Raw genomic sequence first — 19,963 nt, 5'->3', positions numbered from 1 at the left:
TCGGATTAACGAACCTCTAGGTATAGGGAATTTGCGTGTTTTGGATTAACGAACCTTCGGAATAACGGACCTTCGGAATATCGAACCTTCGGAATAACGAACAGCACCCAAAATATCAATATCTTCAGATTTGTTGCTCAATTTTGCCCTCAGTATTAAAGGATCAAAGAAAACACAAGAATAGGAATGCATAGATTGTGAATGACAAAGAAGTAGATTGTTTCTCATACAATTAAACTTTCGTGTGTGTGGGTTTTTTTTTTCTCTTAAACCAGTCAAGTCCATGGAGAATTTTGCTTCAACAATGATCATCATATCCTCAAATTGGCATCTGTAGATTTTAGTTTGCATTCTACACTGGATAGAAAGTAGATGGAAGTGTTTGAGTCACTTAATCTGCACAAACTCAGAAATTTACAAAACTGTGCTCATTTGAGAGTTAAACAGCAACTGTGTGTGTGTTCATTGCCATTTTTTTTTTGGTTCAGATATTTTGTGTTTTTCATCCTTGCTTGTCGCCACTGAAGAAATCCCATCTACCAGTACCACATAAGGTATTGGCATAAATGCTTTCCTGCTTCCTAAAAATAACCTTGCAGCTTTTAATATCAAAAGCACTATATGCCACTTGCTACCCTTTGCTGTTAGTCTGCCTACACTAGCCTAATTTTCTTGACACCTTTATAACTGCAGATGAGATGAGATAAGAATTAATTTGTCGTTTAATTATTCAGTGTATATAGCTTGCATTTTATATTCCTGCAGCAATGTTTAATGCTTTGTTTACAAGTACAAATTTTATTTATTGTGGAAAACATACAGAAATTTGCTCGCTTTCACTGCTGCTGCAAGATTTTGCCGGATAGAGTCAGATTGTTTCAAAAACTTGTTTCAAGAAAATTGGGGTGGGGGCATCACAGGTAAAAGTATTAACCCGTTGAGGACAGTTTGATTTTGCTACAACACGCATTTCCCATAGACACCTGCCCGTGTATACTCGGGACTCGTCCTCAACGGGTTAAAACTTTATAAATGAAAAATCAATCCAGGCATCCAAGACCTGACACGAAACATTTTGTTTGATATTCTATTAGGCCAGGCTGGTGGTTCCTCTGTGCCTGCAGTAAACAAGGCAAAGGGTGAGTGAACTGTGCTGTGATAGTCTCTTCTTCTCCTGCTAATTATGTAATGAATTTAATTTTCTACATAATTTTGTTGATCAATGATCAAGAAATTATGAAGAGGGTTGTTTCATATATTTCTGCGTAAAGATATTCTTTGAATTGTTCTAAAATATTTTGGGAATGATGTATTAAAGTACAATTAGATCATTCCTTTTGATGTGGCGAGAAAAACAACAACTTTAAACACAATTGTACAAACTTGCATACATGTATATATGTACTTAATTTGAATTCATCCACATGATTATGTCAAATATATTGGAAACTTCAAGCTTTTGTATGCTTTATTAGAATGATCATTGTCAGCCTATATATTGTAAATTGCACTGTAACTTTCCATTGATATACTCTTGTTATTTCATAATCTGTTTTTCTATCAAACCACATTGATACATTGTAAAATTCTGAATTGGATTATATAAAAAGTTACTATTGCTGTTATTGTCATTAAAAAAAAAAAAATAGTGAAGAGTGAGCTGTGCGACATGTTCTCCAAGACGGATCCAGCTCTGATTGACATGCTCCTAGAGACGAGTCAGTACGACAAGGAGAAGACCAAGCAACTGCTGCTGTCTGTGGGGGAGACACTCGCCCCCAAGCAGAAAGGGGTAAGTTCCTTTCCCCTTCCTTCCCTCCTCTCCCCCCCCCCCCCCCATTTATAAGTAGCTGTAGCCCCCAGCACAAGGAGCCAAATCCCATCAAATGTTAGGAAAAGGACCACGGCAGTAGCAGCTTGTGATAATTCATGGGAATGCAAAGGTACATACAGAGTTTTGCTTTATAAGGGACACTGATAAATCCTCTTTTTTTTGGGGGGGGGGTGGGGAAGGGAGGGGTTTGGTCGTCGTTAATGCACTGAATGTCAAATGAGGTCATTCATTCTGTTGTAACACCTGGGTCAGAGTGCATAAAAGATGATAGGATAGCAACTCTTGCGGGAATGGCAACTTCCCATGGCAATAGCCAATCAGGGCCCCATTTCATAAAAAGTTGATATGATGGCATCTCATACTGCAATGGCAATTGCCATGGTAGTGACAAGAATCCAGCTTCCTGATTGGCTGTTGCTAGTGGAAGTTGCCATTCCAGCAAGAGTTGTTATTCTATCATCTTTTGTGAAATGGGGCCCAGGACGTTGGATGCTTGTCGTTACCATGACAATTGCCATTCCAGCAAGAGTTGCTATCATATCAACTTTTATGAAATGGGGCCCTGTTCATGCTCATAGAAACCATAACACTACTGTCTCCATTGTGAGATTGAATGTGTGGAAACGAGACAATATAGTATTATTACCAGCAGACTCTTGAAATAGAAACATTTTTCTCAGGACTGGCTTTGTTGGTTTTTAAGGAAACTAAAGATTGAAGATGTTTGATGCCTTTTATAAGAAAATACCATTTTGCATTGGAAAGTCGTGTATCATATTGAAAGTTGAATGATCTGTGATCTATTCAATTGTGTTCATTTGTTATGATGTTAAAGCTTAAACTGTTGTTATAGAAGCCTTCCTTTCTGCCTCACACACGCAAACATTCAAACACTCACCTTTTTTTTTTTCAGTAATCTTTATTTGATTTCTATAATTTCACATGACAAAAACATTCATCTTGAATGTATAAAGACAATGTAGAATCAGCAATGTTTGATTAAAAAAAAGTCAGTCGGTATACATACAATGTACATTAAACACATAGACTTACACAAAGCTGGAAAAAAAATTATACCCTCCTTACCTGCCCCTCTTTCCCATCCCTACCCCCCCCCCCCCCCCCATTGCAGTACTAGGGTCCCTGCTCATATCTCAATCTCTGCACTTCAATTAAAGCCCAAACAAAGTTCTGGTACGCCTGGAAAAGTTGTCAAATTTTGCTCCAAATTGTGAACGTATGCCTAGGAAATGTGCAGAATAGCGCTGTAATAACAAGATATTCGATGGGTAACGACGAAAATGGGAAATATTAACCAAAAACGTTCAGTCTCAGAACTTACCCGAACGGGGTCAGGCTAGACTCGGACTCGGGGATAACTCGGCCTCGCTTTGCTTGACGGCGGGATGAGTTGTATTGATTGTCCCTCTGGATTGTACAGCATTGTACCATGCATATGGGAGCGGCCTGTATAAACTACATTGTAGCGTTCTGGCTACTCGCAGTAATGGTCCGTGTTGTTACAACGCGCGCATCAAAAACCTCTTTGGCGCGCATGCAAAATTAGTGTGCGCCTCTCAAGCACCTCTAAAAACAATCAAAGACACTTGATAAACAACAACAAAAACTTCAAAGACCGCGCGTCTCAGTAACTGAGGTGATGTGCGTATACTATATAGGCTTGAGGACCGCGCGCTGTCCATTTGTTTTGTACAGGATTAGCACGCACTTTCCTGTCTGCTCATCAAGGCCTCGTTTGGTACCCGTAGTATAGAGTAGCCTACTGATGAACATGGCGATCACGAACTGTGTGTAAATTGTCTGAAATAGGGTCGAGTTTTCCCTGAGACCGAGTTAGTCTGGAGCCTTCTGGAATAAAAGTCGGTCTACCGACTTTTATTATTTTTCTCAAAATACTCCAAAACGACTCATCATTCCGGCAAACCGCGTCAGCCAGGTAAGTTTCTTTGTAGACTCTTTCGATATATTGCAAGCAAATATTAAATGGTGCCAGACGGGTTCTCAGGCCCTTACCAGAACTTTGTTTTCACTTTAAGTATTTTTAATCAATCAAATTCCACAATATATTTGTATCCTGTTATAATATACAACTGTACATCATCTCAAAACATTGGCATTAGCTGTAAGAGAAAGTAGCAGAAAGAAAGAGAAAGAGAGAAAAAAATAATACATATAAATAATACATACACCTACACTTGATATATACTCATACAGACATACAATGTATTACACACACACTAGTACTTTGAATGAATTGGATAATTTGAGTCATTGATGTATAATGTCTTTGCAACTTCTCTGCATTTGTTTTTGTAGCAATCTAAAATGTCTGAGGCAAAGAAAAAGCAAAGTGAGTATACAAGAATGTCAGAAATGTTTTCATTCCTGCACTAATACAAAAAGTGATTTTAAGACGAGAACAGTAATTTTGGTTGCAGAGTGGCAATATTGGGTGCATGTTTTCTGCCCTTTATCTTTCTTTTGATAAAGTGTATTGTGTATGATAGTGGAATTCTGAAAGATATGAATTGCAATGAAATATTGGATCAAAAATGATAATTTAGAGAAATTCTGTATTTTTTTCCACTGCTCCTAACACTCAGATGGACCTTAAATGTACTTGCTGTATTCTCATAACCTACTTTATTAGACATTGATTAGTTTTTAAGATAAGTAAAATGAAATATGTGACTTCAAGTTAATTGTATGAGCGTTTTCATAATGGTGTCCGTAAGTTGGCTTTTCATTTGGCTGTCATACATTTTCTTAACACTAGTGAAACACCCGTTGTTCTGTTCATAGTACGCTCAGAATTTCAGACAATCTAGCAACAACAAATTCAATTCAATTCAAGTCAATTCAATATAGGTTTATTGACAATAAAAAGAACATGCAGCTCAACTGCTGAAATTGTTCATTTTACAATTAAGATACATATATGACATTGTAAAAAAAAAAATATGTATATATACAAATGTAGTTGAAATTGGGTATCAATTAGCCAATTAGCTAATAAGCTAATAGAACTGGTTCTTCAGTGTAAAAACCGAGAAATCCAAGAAGCGACATTTCTATGATCTGGTGTTGTATCTTTTTATTTTATTTTTTTACTAATCAGTGTAGTGTTTCCAAAGGTTAAAGAAAAAACAAGACTGTAAAAATTCCTTGTTAATTTCAGCCCTTTGTTGCTCGCTCACATAATATTGTTTGTTTTAGTCACAAAATTTTCAAAAGCCTAGTGATTGCTAAATCTGTAACAAATTACTAAGTTGGCAACATCTAAGATGGTAAAAGTAGACATTTCTCTAAAATTTGCAGTTGTTTGTGAATTTCTCTCCCGTTTTGTGCACACTTAATGGATTTAAGCAGTTCTGTCACATCTTTCTCCACAGAAAGAAATGCTGTGAAATTTTGAGGTGCCAAAATATGTAGTAAGGATGACAGGATGATAAATTCTTAGGTAAATTTTTCCTCTGGAGCTGCTGAGCAAAGTATCAATTAGAACACAGAACATTAGATCATTTAGCAATATGATGAATACAGCAGCAATTCGTCCTCTATTTTGTCCTGTGATCTGTATGTGTATTGATGCCAATGTTCATCCTTTTTGTTCTCTATCTTCCCCTCCTCCTCCTCCTTCTTCCACCCCCCCCCCACCCTTCACACCCCCAAACGTCACAGTCCGAGACAAGGTCAAGAAAGCAGTGCCCAAAGCCAGTGATGCCATGGTCAACCTGGCAGTGGACAGCACGTCCTACAACGAGCAGCGTGCCATCGAGGTCCTGAAGATGATGATGGAGTCTGACTCCATGCCAAGCTCATCACGTAAGGGAAAAACAAATGAATACAATCTGCATATTTTTTTTTTTTACAAGGATTAAGTCACTTGAAAGTCAACTTGAAAAATTTGCGGTATTATTCTAGATATTGTATTTTTTTTCTTGACATCCAAGTTTCATGTAGTATTAACTGTGAAATAAAAAAAAAAAAAAAAAAAAAGCTAGGAATTGATTTTGCCTTCACAGAGCACAAAATAGTCTTGAATGTCCAGACTGCTTTGTCTTGAGACACAAACCTTTGGTTGGACCAAGCACGTGTTTGTTGAAAAGTGGGTACAATTTGAGTTTCTGTCAGCCTCTTGCATCTTGTGCATTAATGCATTTTTCTCGCATGTTATGGGGTTCATATTTCTCTCTTAAATGGCCTGTTTTAATTTCTTTTCCTTTTTTTTAAAATTCTCAATATGACTACCTTGTTTAATTCTTTTTCCTGATACTACGTTGCGACAAATTGCCAGACCTGAGAGTTATTGCATAGTTGAAATGCTTCAGGTGCTCATAGGAAGTATCTGCAATCTAGTGGTAAGAGATATTGATGGTATTGGATAAAACCTTGAGAATTAGATACCCATATTTGATTACATTGGATCATGTAGACTGACCGGAACAATCTATTCAGCTCTACTCAGCCTACTTCTATCTGCAATTTGTTTCACACACACACACACACACACACACACACACACACACACACACATGAAAATGTTTTGAAACAAATGGGGCACTAGCCCTGCTGGCTCTCTTTCTTCAAAGACCAGTCAGATCTTACACAAACCTCCATAATACCCCCATTCCACAGAGATTTTTCTCATCGGTCGCTTGTCGGAAGCAAAGTTTGTTGCTTCCAGCCACCCACCGAAGTGTGCAGCCTGACAAAACCAACTTGTGTTGGTCGACTGTCAGATCAGTGACAGAGATGTCGTGCGTGATCCTCATCAGACAATCTTACCTCATCAGATCATCGCTCGGCGTGTCTGACAGTGAACTTATAGTCGACCGTCACAAGTCGGATTTGTCAGACTGCTATCCGATACACTTCAGTTGGTGGCGGGAAGCAAAGAACTTTGCTTCTGACAAGTGACCGATGAGAAAAAAATCTCTGTTGAATAGGGGTTTTACAAAGACTTTTCCTGACAATTGAATACTCATTAAATTGTTCTTCTGGCATGGTTCACCCACAGAGGCATGCCATAAATATGTTCACATTGTATGTTAGTGATAATTGGCCTTGTACCAAGTTGTAGCACAGGATATTACTGCAATTTGCTTGGTCCAAACTTCCTGAGTTCACTCTGGCTGAAGCGACTGGAAAGGCTCGACAGAAATCCAAAACACTTTCTTTTAGATTTGACCGTTAGCAAGGAATTAGAAGTGCAAGATGAACTGCACAGGTACTAGCTTGAATAACGTACCATAAAACGCATGAGCCTTCTTATGTGGCAATTTTTCTATCAACGTATGGATTATAGCCTTCCTGCTTGTGCATTTGGGGCTCTTTGATAGTATCAGATATTCATTTGTCTTGGCATTCATGTGGGATTGCATTCATTCAGAGGGTTATAAAGCACTGCCTCGACCATGGACTTTGTAAAGCTTTGCAAGGTCGTAAATGCAAAGAGGATGTGGTTGAAAATTGTACCACAGTGGAACAGTTTGTTGAATGTACATATGTATTGATATCAGTGATAATGATGCATTAGCCAAAACCTTTTTGACATTGATAGTGCATTCGCCCTGCTGCCAATGCGTTGGTTGAATGACATTGTTGATGTAATTCATAGTAATGCCCAATAATCCCCTGCAGAATAGATATTTACTTTCCAAATATGTGGAAGGATTTACTTCTTTATTAGTGATTTGTCAGTATACCATCACAGGATTGTGTGTAGAGTTATTCTTTAACAAACAATTGGGTTACTTTGACGAACTTTGGGCTGCGATGTCATTTTCCGGAATGAAATTCTACCTTGCTGTAAAATCAGTTATAAGAAGTGATAAAATATTACTGACAGTGTTCTGTTGGAGTATCGCCATTTTTCAATGAGCGCATGTATGATATATGTTACCATAGAGATTAGAAGTTCTTTGCTGTAGTGATGATCAACTCTTTGAGATTTTTTCTTCCACTCTTTTTTATTGGGGGTGTTTTTTTGTTACTTAGTCTTTGCCTCTCTTTTGAAATTATGGTATCATAAAAGGGATCTATGACTTTATGGCTTTACATTGTCATGTCCATGTCTTGACCACACAATTTCTCAATGGTCAGTTGCCCAAGCGGAGACCAGCACCTCTGGAAGGCAGATCGAGGTCACTTTCCCGGAGACCTCCTTCACTTCGTCGGTCACCACATCTGTCGCAAGCAAGTCCTTCCGTGATTTGATTTCCTCAGTCGTGTGGAGGAGTAAAACCTTAAAAAGCTTGCTCATTTCAGCCTTTTTGTGCTTGCCAAATTTCATTCCTCATCTATCTAGCTGTCCTTGTTTCACTTCCGTGTTCAAATTGTTATTGTTTGTGCTCCCTGTCTAAAAAAGAGAAAGCACATTATTTGCGCATTCTTGCACATTTTTTTTTTTTTATTAATAAGCAATTTTGTAAAAATGTGTCGTTTTATTTGTTTAATTATTCTATTTGTAGTTTTGCAGTGAAAAGAAATATTAGCATCTGGAAATTATTACCACTATCCCCTGCATCTGTTTTATGTCAGTCGTTTGTAGCTTCACACATCCTTTCCTGTTTCTGTGTGTTTGTTTTAGTTTTCACTTTGTCTGTGTTTGTATCCAACAATTTTTTTTTTCAGTGAATAGATATCATTCTTTACAGTTTAGATTCAGATGACTCCCAAATTCTCCCTACCAGCTTCTCTACAATCAGTGTGTGCTTGAAGACTTCATATTTCGAATTGAGCCTATGTATTGATAAAATTAAAGGTTTTGTCATGGCGCTTTCATGAATAATCTCCCGATAAATCCCGTAACTCATGTTTTGGGCAGGGGGAGTTATGTAGGTCTATTTGAAATCATATAGAAGGCTCACAGCATAGTTTGCAATTGAAGCGTCTTGCCAGTACTCGGCGAGCATGCTTGCATAGTTATTACTATCATTATATAGGCCTAATACACTTGTAATAGCTACCTTTGAAACAGTGGAAAAAATATCAACCACTCTGTTATAATGCCAGATGAGGAAACCATCTCCCTCAAGAAAACTAAAAATATTTATTAGTTTCAGTACCGTGCAGTCTTTATGTCAAGAACTATGAAGGTGACAGCTGATGTTATTTTATCCAGTGAGTGGCCGCCATGGTAACAAGATTTAGAAGTTGCAATTGTCAAGTATTAAATGTAATGGGGTTATGCAGTTGATGCGTCATATATGACTATGTGAAATGAATCCATGCATGCAGGAACTACGTCAAGAACTAAAAATGATGACAGATTACTGTACGAGCTGAAATTTTCGCGTACAGATATTTTCGCGAATTGCTACTAGGAGAACATTTTCACGTGTTGTTAATTTCGCGGTTGCGAGGTCTAACTGTGCTTATCTGTTCACACGTTATTTTCGCGGTTCAAAGGCGATTCTCGAAATTCGCGAAAATAAAACCACTGCGAAAATTTCAGCTCGTACAGTATGTTATTCAGCTGCTGCTATTGTAACCACTGTAATTGTCATGATGCATCATACATTATATGATATATGAGGTGAATTTATGCATGCAGATGCCGTGGCACATGAAGAATGTGCATATTATGTGGCATTTACAATGTAGTCATCATTTACTCCCTTAAATCTGCATTTGTCATCAATGTTAAGTTCTTTTCCTGGTGTTGTTGTTGTTTTTGTTTGTTTTGTTTTTTTGCATGTGTATATGTTTGTATCCAGCCTTTAAAAAAAAGCAAAAAAATAATTATATATATGGAACTTTACCCTGAATATTAATGTGAATTCAGTGAACAGAGTAATGTTAGAAGAGCACATTAGTAAAGTTGAAGGAGCAATCTGTTCCAAAGGTATGGATTTTTACAATTTTTGTCTAATCATTTTGCCATTCACTGCTGGATATAAGGCAGGACAATTTGTGATCTCAGAGCAGTCGAGTGATTTATAGAAAATCTAAAGTTAATTCCACATATATTAATTTTTTTCTAGGGAAATAAAAGAGCATGTCACTTCCTCCTTTCTAAAGGATTGGAAAATATCCTTATCATAAGTCAGTAACAACTCAAAGTAATGTGTATTATTCATTAAAGGAATTAAATCTTGTGGAATTTTCCTAATGTGGATTTAACAAAAGCTTTACAAATTCACATGGATTGTCCAATCTTCCTTGAACTTCACTGAATTGTTGTGATTGTTTCTGCATTTACTGAATTCACAGAAAATGTTTTGGGTAAATTCCCCTGAAAGTATTGTTTACCTTGCACAATATCTCCCTCACCCATGTATTTTTCATCTTGTTTTCATTAGTGCAGTAGTAGTAAAATCATTTTTTCAAAGTTAGTAATAAAGAAAAATGCTGGCATGTGAATTCTATATCTGCATGTGATTTTTATCAATTGAATTGGTCATGATTCAGTGTTTTGCTGTGTTTTTGAAATCCCATTTTTGTATGATGCATTTCTTGTCGTTGTGTAAGTGCTGAGGGGGAGATAAACCCCCTCATTGATGCTTGCAGTGGACCACTTTGTACTTGTATACCCTTCTTCACTTTGACCTCATATTCTTTCAATAGACACCTTCATTTATTTCCAGACTGTTGTTTTTTGTAGTTGTTGTTTATTGCACGATTGGGAATATTGTTTCATGTAGGATGCATGCTTTAAATCGCTTTGAAAGCCATATTGTCTTTATCAGCATAGAAATTTGTTTGTTCCCTTCGTGCATTATTTCTCTGTTGTAGACCAGTCTTGACTATGCATGCAAACATTTTGTAGCTGTTCCAGTTGTTTCAATTCATTTTGAAACTTGTTTTGTTTTTAAGCAGTATGGTGGGTAAAGGATGGTAATTTACATTGTATCAGTAATGATGTGAAAGATGGCAGAAGGGGAGGGGGGCATACAATTGTATTTTATGCCTTGAGATTTCCCCTAAATAAGTTCAATTGAGAGTGAAGATGATAGAAAACCTGCTATAAAAGCTACCCAATGTGATGAAATTCTTGCAAGGAAAGGAAGAAAGTATCTGATATAGAAAGTCACTGCTAAAAAGCGTCAAACTAGAGGGATAAATATGATTGTCAACCTCTCCTTTGTGTCACAATTGTACTGCTGCACTTGGGCATAGTGTGCCAAATTTAGTAAGTGATGCAGTTCTTGTTTTTAAGGGGGCAGATAATTATGTTGACAATCTGTGTGATATATTCCATAACTGTTCACTGATACTAGATAGGTGTACCTGCCAAATGTCCATGACAATCTCGCAGAACTCAATCTTCATCTGTTTGCAACTTTGCTACCAATCAAACAAATAAGAGAGGTGTAAAACACCATGAGAGTGAGCAGACTTGGGCACATGTATTTCAGACTGGACGCTACTCATAATTTAAGAAAGAAAAAAACTACCAGTGTCATCATGAGATTTGATGGATGTATATTTGAATGTTCTCTCATCTGTCCACTAGCCAAGAGCATTGAGGTCACTTTCCCGTCGTCGGGGACGACGAGTACGACCACAACATCCGCAGCTGGGACCAGTGCCTCTACTGTGACCTCCGCTGGCGGGAGCAAGACATCCACTGCGTAAGTTTCTAATGACAGTCCCAAGAACTTCTTGTAGCAGAAGTGAAATATAAAACCCAAATAAATCATGTACAACTAATACCGTAAAGCTCAAAATTGTCATGTGTATGAGACTTTTGCAAAATTTGCAAGGAGCCAGGATTCACGAAAGTAGAATGCGCACAAAAGTGTTTTGTCTATACATTGCACTGAATGCCAGTGGGGATTTGCAAAGGCTTCATGCAGTGAAAAAGGTCATCGGCTTCAATTTGCAAAAGTTTCATGACATGAATTTTTCTGGTTTTGCAGTATGCTAGAAAAGTGGAAATTTCTGTGCTTTGCGCAGTGCTTACCAGAAATCCGAAGATATTTCATGAATAAGCACTGTACCAAATGAATTACCACAATATCTATTATCATGGTATTTCACCAATGAGAATGTACATGTACAGTGGTATCTAATACCATAGGAATTCAAATGTGAATGTGCGTAAAGATACAGTCCCCCTGTAAGAAGTTGTTGTTATCTCATACAACCTTTGACCTTTGATCTCATGCAGGGATAAGAAGAAAGGAGGCAAGAAAGCACCCAAGGCCCAGGAGCTGGAATCCCCCTTGAAGAATCTGATGCAGAATGCCTACGGACCCAAGGGCCCCGTCATTGCCAAGCGGGCCACGAGGTTAGGCCCCCGGCCATGGTGTTCCTTTAAGGAACCAGAGGCCGTCAGTCATTCTGTGGACGGTTGATGTAAAATAGTTGAAGGGAGCCCTCACTTGACAAGAACATTGAAGGCAATGAAAAGCAACCTTTAAGTATCATTGTAGCCACAAAGTTAAAGTAAGTAAGCAACTTGAGCAACTCATGAGCAACAGGCAGTTTCCTTTCATTATATGGAAATGTCGGTATACAAACACTGTAGTTGAACAAATAAAGTATATAAAGATATATAGATAGTAATTTGGGGACCTAAATTTTTACTTCGTTGGAATGAAATTTTGTTGTAACATTGTTGGTTGTAACAGGAGCACACTGTATTACCCACATGTTGACATTTGTGTGGGTGAATGCATGTGTGTATGAAATGAAAGATGTACAGTTGTATGTGTGTAGGTCCTACACAGGAAAATTGTAAGCATCAAGCAATGAAATTCTCTGTAGGCGTTCATGTGGCCCTCATGGTCCCAGTCAGTTTGCACCACTGTGAGGGAGAGGTGGTTAATGCAGAGTAGAAATCCTCAGTTTCCTACGAGGTTGCTCTGCGGGTCTAGGGCAATTACCCCCTGGGCAATTACCCGGGACCCTTCCCCCTGACCATAACCCTAATCGTAATCCTGAACCTAATTCTAACCCTAACCCAAACTCTAACCCTAAACCTAATCCTAATCTTTACTCTAACCTTATCACTGTAATTTAGCCGGGGGGGTAATTGCCCTGATACATGCTCTGCATCTGGATTTTATGGTTTATATAGCAGGGGTGCTCAAGATGACACATGTTCTTATCTTTTAGTATTGCTAAATAAAAGTTACATCATGATTCTAACATCTCGACAACATTTGAAAGATAGCTGAGATGAAATTGAAAGAGGAATAGTGTTTATGCCGAGTCGGGAAGTAATGCTTAATGAGTAGGAAGTAGAATCCTTCAATAATTGATTGGTATCTCAGGAGGGGATTGCCACCACTGAGCTTATCAGAAGAGCATAGATTAATGAGGGTCCCAAGTCCACGGAGAGATTTTGGCCATGTGATAAGACTTTGTTGAAACGTGCTGTTTCAATTTAAGCAGACCAACAAAGCTTTCAACAGTGACAGCTGCCGCTCAAGCAGAGCAGTGCATGTGAAGTGAACCACACTCTTCGCTTGCTGATTATGAATTTGACTCCTCCCCTCTGGTTGCAACATGTGATTAATTTGGTGCATGCTGCCCTGTCATCTTCTGGAGGTAATCTTGGCTCATGTATGTCTTGCAGAGCCCCATGTTTCCTTTTGTGATGTGAGCAGGAACAGCAAGCAGAAAACACATATAGGGTTTAGTCTTATCTGGAACGATTATAGCTGGTGCAAGAATGATAAGGCGTCCAGTTGTTGTGTGATGGTTTCTGTACTTTGTGTGAATCTGTTTCAGAGCCCAACCAGAGATGAAATCTCCGAACAAGAAATCTCCAAGGAAACAGCCGAGGTAAGTAGGGACACTCCCTCCCCTCCCGTCCCCCCACATACCCCGTCTTCTCTTTATGCTGCTTAACTTCTCTGCCCATACTGTAGTGGACATTCACTAGACTGCCGGAATACATGCATATATTTGCAAGCATCAAATTAGATATCAATGTTGTAGTTTGATTATGCCATCAAAAACTATACCAGGGCCCTGTTTTATGAAGAGCTATAATTGATTATATACATGTAGTTGATTTCTATTATAAGTCTGTGGCAGCCTGTGTGGTAAAGGGAATTTATGATCGATTTTATCTTTTGATAAAACGGGGCCCAGAATATTGTTGGTTGGATATTGCCAGGAAAATGGATGACATGACAAGTGTGCTGTAAGTAATGATTAAAAAAAAAAAGCAATTGAAAAAAATTTAAAGATAAGTTTCCACCTACAATGTACCATAGGTTTTGTGATAGCCCTAAACTTTATGCGTCAACAGCCAAAGTCTTGAAAATGTCAAAAGGATCTCACACTCTATTATTTTATACTATTTCTAATTCATTATTTTGCATGTTTTCTCTTGACCCCTAAATCTGGTCTCCCTCATAACCAGGAGTGGAGGAGTTCTTGTGACCCCACCCTCCTACTCCTCCAGCACAGGGGCCGTGGGACCCGACCCGACACTCCCCAAGGGGCCTAGCCTGGACAACCTCCTGTAAGTCAACTCTCGGGAATTCACTGAATCTTTTTTGTCTGTTTGTTTGTTTGTTTGGTTGGTTGGTTGGTTGGTTTTTGTTGTTTTAAATATGATTATCATTTTATTTGCATATTTGTATACTTAAAGTAACTCTGCCCATTGGAACCCGGGCTCCAATGAATATATCCTCAACACATTTGGGGCTCACTGCACTATAGTACTTTTTACTTTCTACACATGACATTGTCAATGTCGTGCTTTCAGTCATATTCTTATCCTGCTATCAGTCTGGGTAGTTCAATCAGCCAAACCAGATGTTCTGTTTCTCCGGTGAAAGAATTCTGTTTTTTGCTAGTTTCAGGCATGAATTAAGCCCACATATCATGTAATAGCATACAGAATATCTGTAGTTGAGTTCATGAAGATCTTTCCTGTGTCGTAAATCTGAATAAAAATAAAAATTTGTATGGTCAATCCTGTGACATACAGATAATAAGTGTATTGTTGATTTCATAACTGAACTGAAATTTATTGATTGATTTCGATATTATTTCAGGGATAATTATGTGGCTGAGACAGGACCAAACACTGAGCTATCCCAGGGTCCCGACCGGGACAACGTGAGTGGGCCCATGGAGGAAACTGGGCGCGATCCTTCCCTGACGGTGGGACCAGATCCAGATAACCGCACGGGACCAGAGTACGGGCTGGCCAAGGGCTCGATGTACTCGGCATCAAGACAGTGCTAGACGGGGAATTGTTTAGATTTGATTATGGGTCATTTATAGTGTTTGAGATGTTTGTGTCTTTCCTGTGGCCTGATTTTTAAAAATCTATTTATGGGAATTTAGAGCGTTAGAAGTGTACGCATTCTCAGCTTTTAGCTTGATCAACAGATTTAATGCATGCATGCAACTTATGAGTCATGAGACTGAACCATTTTCACTGTTTGAAAGCTCAGATAAAATTTTCGGTGAGGAGGGAAGGTTGTTAATGGTTTTCAACTTGTGAATAGAGCTCACATCTGAAGTTTGCATTGTATATACACATGCATGTATGTTGTACCTGTATATATACAAAATTTATGTGTCCATGTGTGTGTGTTTTATGTCATATATATGTATGTCTTTGTACAGTTTCATAAAGCAGCTTTCATACAGGAGCATTATTCAACTCCCGACTCTAAAATTAACCATCTGCTCGTCTTGTTTTGTTACCAGATCATTGCAGTGTGTGTAGCTCATTCACTTACTTCACTCCTACACTATGACTTCACAGACTGGTCATTGGGGTTAAACGCATCAATGAATTTGTCCGCTCCAAACACATGTTCATTTTAATCTTTCTTTCTTTTTTTTTTCTTTTTTAATCTAATGCACTATTACGTATGCTGACTTGACGCATTCCGGCATGCCATCCATTTTTATTTTTCTTCTTTATTTTTCTTTTTTTAGATTTCTGAAGTAGAGATGTCAAAAACCTGCTGCATCATAAAAATAAGATTTTTTGGACTACCTTGTGTATTCTCATGAAATGGAGTAATGTCTTCTGTGGTGGCCATCATGTGTAAATCATTCATTCCATTCTAAGTTGTGTCTTCCTTGAATTCTTAGCTCTACCTCTATCTTTCTCTCTTCCATCAAGTCTGTCTTTGTTTTTCTGTCTGTCTCTCCATCTGTCCATCTGTCTGACTATGTCTACCTGTCTGCTTATCTCTTTTTTTCTCTCTATCTCTCCATGCTTGTCTTCATGTGTGTCTGATTGTCTGTCTGGTTGTCTATCTGTCCAGCTGTCTATACATCACCTGGCCATTTCTTTCTTTCTCTTTCTCTCTCTCTCTCTGTGCTTGTCATTCTGTTTGTCTGTTTGTCTGTCTTTCCAGCTGTCTGTCTATCCATCTGTTTGTTTAGTTTTTTGTTTTCTCTCTGTGTATCCATGAATGAATATTTATGTGTTCATGCTTCATATTGTCAGCCCCTTTCTTTTCTGTTTGTTGCGTGTGTTTGTTTGTTTTTGTAACATAAGGCATTATGTAATTGTTTTGGTACTTTTAGTATTTTATGTTACATTGTTATTGTATTGTGTACACTCAGTCAACCGTTAAGTCTGAAATTGGGGTAAGGAAGAGAAAAAAACAGCAACCAACACAGACTGTTCAACAAGAAGCAGTTGACGAAAGCATTAATGATTATATAATAATAGTTTAAATATTCAGTTCAGGTCCTTGTACATGATAATGAAATACAGGTGTAATAAGCAATGTCTTGTGTGCTGCAGTAGAGATGTGTAGCTAACCATTGCTAATATATAGTATACGATTTGCTTGAATTATTGTAGTTGTATATACAGTGTAGAGTTCATGCAAGTTTTGATGTGTATATACAATGTAACATATCCATAAATCTGCTACTGTTTCTTACTGTTCTGGATGAGGAACACCGTCATGGACTTTCATTCGAGTGGGTGATATTATTGAATTAATGGTTCTCTCAGAGTTGCGTGCTGTATACCTGCTGTGGTGTATGTGCTAGACTGATAACTTGTGATAAGTTTGTCTCTGTCAACATAGCAAGTGTACATTTGAATGTTGACATTAAAGTAATTATCTGGATGGTTAATAATATAGATAAGCTGTGACAAATTGTACAGTGTATATGTAAGAGGTCTGATGTTGCTTTTTGTTTATGTTTATATGCTCAAAGTCAATTCGTAATCTGACATGAGTGTTCCTATGGAATCTTAGAATCAAATCACATGATATATAAAGATAAAGAAAAAACCTGTCAGAATGCCTACATGTACATATTCGAAAGATACTTGCTTGAAGAGAAAAAGGAACTGTTCTGTGAGAGCAAATGTTGTGACAATGTCACTTCAAGGGCGGAGTGATTAAAATCATCGGAAGCTTGTCATTTGTTAATCTTGTGAATGTTTTTGAGATCCATTGTAAAAGCTTTGAACATGATTAGTCTTAAAAAGCAGTGTAGCGGCAGCTCAGTCTGGTATGAAGGAATTTGGAGGTATGAAATTAAGTAAATCGCTTTGATTGATTGATGCCTGGTACTTGTCTGTAAACTGGTGTGTGGACAGTGGTTTGTTTTTTCGTGCTTTCTTTTATTGACCAGTATGGAGTTCTGAACAATTTTTGTAGCGAATTCATAGTGAATTTACTGTCATTGCATGACAGCAATGATGACAGTACGTGTACAGTGTATAAGAGTTTGATATTGTCTTATCTTGTGCCATCCAGTCAGCTCTGACCCAGAATTAGCAACACTCCAAAACCTGCGATGCTGAATCTTTCAGGGCAGTGTCCCTTCCACAATTTAGAGAAAAACCTATGTGCCCTTGAAAATGATATCCCATCCCCACATTAGCTCATTGGCTTGTGGTCAGACTATTTCCGAATTCACTGTTCATCAATGAGAACTATATTTGCCTGTAAGTCTTGTAAGTGCAATAGAACTATGAAGACCCTTCTTTGCAATGAAATGTCCACAAAATCTGCATGAAAAGGGTTATGGCTAATTCTTTTAGGGTAAGTGCCTATTGGGCAGCACAAATATGGATATGTAGGACTAGTACAATGTATGATTGTTAACAAACAAGCAAAGAAACTGACATAGTTACTGCACAAGTGATACCATGAACTTTGGCAAAACATTTGTTGCACACTTTAACTAATGTGAGATTAATAGAGAAAATTGAGGTTTCAACATACATGTATTTTTTTTTCTTTCCCCAGACGTGAGAGGGTTATATCTGAAAGTAAGTACAGTTTACAAACATACATAGCGGTAAATGACGACTTCACCCTTTTTCATTGGAACTATTTGCGGTGCTTTGCGATGGAATATTAAATGCTACCCAGTTCGGAGAGTGATAAGTCTTTCATGCAAGTTTCTTTTCTTCTTTTTTAATGAATATAATATATGTATTTCATGTATACAAATACATGTGTAACCACAATGTAGTTTTTACGGTCTCTTATTGACATAATGCTCATCAGCATTACTCAGGTTTGCTCATGATGTGAAAAATCAATATTTTATTATGATGCACAAATATGCATCACTTTTAAGATCTTGGCAATGTGAAAAGATGTGGCATATAACGGAACTATTTTGCTATATACTGTATACGCCGAATATTTCGCGAGGCTTTTATTTTCGCGAATTTCGCGAGTTAGGTGCTATTCGCGAAATCAAAGACACGCGAAAATATTGACTCTTATCCCAATGTGAATGTGACGTACGCATGTACACTTCTGCATTCAGTACAGGACTCCGCAATCGCGAATTTAACCACTTGCGAAATCGTCGCAAATTCCCGATTCGCGAAAATTTAGACTCGTGAAATATATGGCGTATACAGTATAACAAAGAGAGTGTGTTGGAGCTTTCTCTCCCTCCATCTCTGTATCTCGGAAAAGTCAAGCACTTTATAATCTTCTCCCATATGGTGAATATTAAATGTTTGATGTTACATGTATAATCCAGAAATGTTGTGTTATTTCTTACTTGTTATTTCTGTTCAGTCATATGTTATAATCCAGAAATGCTGTGTTGTTTCTTACTTGTTATTTCTGTTCAGTCATATAAATACTTGTGTGCATAGAACATAACTTGGAGGGACACAAGCCGAGTGAAATTCCTCCCTGATCCCCCCTCTAAATGTTGGTATATTCCTGTACGGTCATGAATTGACTAGAAAAGACACAAAATGAAAATTAGGTAACTTCACTGCAGGAGATACTTCAGGGTCAGATAATGTTCATTTAATTCACAAAATGTACAAAATATACAAAGGGCATTAAATACAGGGAATACATGAGCAAACCATCACTAAAATTGTGAAATTTATCAATGACATATTTGCACTGGTCATGAATACTTACAGCAACATCACAAAAGTATGAAATTGATTCCTCAATTAAAAATATCAATTTCACAATGGAATGCATAGGAAGACATCGTTAACATCGTTCAGTTTTGAAAAATACACTGTATGTTAACTTTGAAGTTACAAAGCTCCTTGATCTTGAACTTACATTTTCTTTGTCAAATTATTGTCAAGTTAACATTTTTGGTCATTATTAATACAGGTGACTGGGTACAATGATAGGCATAAAAATTGCTTGGATTGTATGGGAAGTGTGCACAAATTCACATTCAGCAAGAATACTCCGTGGTGTAAAGGTAGTTGATAGAAGGAGATCATCACACAAACATGCAAGCCCTGTTCTTTATAATATAGACTTCTCAGACCCAGTAGTAAATTGAAAGAATTGAATTCAACAGCAAACATTTTAGGGAGGTAATTCAGTGCAAAATACATGTAAGTACCTCTGTTCAATTTTGCATACAAACATTTGTCTCATGTCCCAAGCTCTATGTGAGTTCTTGAAGCTATTTCAGATCAAAAGGATAATTGTCTAAAAGTCGAGAAAATGGCTAGATTTTCTCCAGGTGCCGCTTGACAAGGTACATTTATTGTGCCTTAGCAGAACGACATCATGTTTGACATTTGCTGGCGGGATAAAGATTAACAGTGTTTATTTTTTTCCTTTTTTTTTTTTTAATCCAGTTAAAATTCTGATCCCTTTGAATCACGATTTCGAGAATTTCTACCGAATAAAGGAAAGTATATTCTGTCTGCGGCAATTCAAGTGGTGTCACACTGTGGGGTTATTAAATACA

At 37.7% G+C, this 19,963-nt stretch overlaps 1 protein-coding gene across 1 annotated transcript in view; it reads left to right on the top strand.

Annotated features, from left to right (window-relative positions):
* Nucleotides 1-15,579, top strand: part of LOC140237192 (uncharacterized) — a 35,615-nt gene extending 20,036 nt beyond the window's left edge. Inside the window, exons 7-15 of the mRNA XM_072317169.1 lie at nt 1,095-1,139; nt 1,650-1,792; nt 4,172-4,205; nt 5,537-5,680; nt 11,316-11,433; nt 11,973-12,092; nt 13,541-13,594; nt 14,181-14,282; nt 14,821-15,579. Coding sequence (XP_072173270.1) covers nt 1,095-1,139; nt 1,650-1,792; nt 4,172-4,205; nt 5,537-5,680; nt 11,316-11,433; nt 11,973-12,092; nt 13,541-13,594; nt 14,181-14,282; nt 14,821-15,013 — 953 coding nt within the window. The 3' untranslated portion in view covers nt 15,014-15,579. The remainder of the gene's footprint in view (nt 1-1,094; nt 1,140-1,649; nt 1,793-4,171; nt 4,206-5,536; nt 5,681-11,315; nt 11,434-11,972; nt 12,093-13,540; nt 13,595-14,180; nt 14,283-14,820) is intronic.
* The last annotated feature ends 4,384 nt before the right edge of the window (nt 15,580-19,963 follow it).

The sequence above is a fragment of the Diadema setosum genome, chromosome 1, assembly GCF_964275005.1.
Source record: "Diadema setosum chromosome 1, eeDiaSeto1, whole genome shotgun sequence".
NCBI lineage: Eukaryota > Metazoa > Echinodermata > Echinoidea > Diadematoida > Diadematidae > Diadema > Diadema setosum.
The sequence above is the reverse complement of the archived record's forward strand: the minus strand, read 5'-3'. Positions and strand labels throughout refer to the sequence as shown.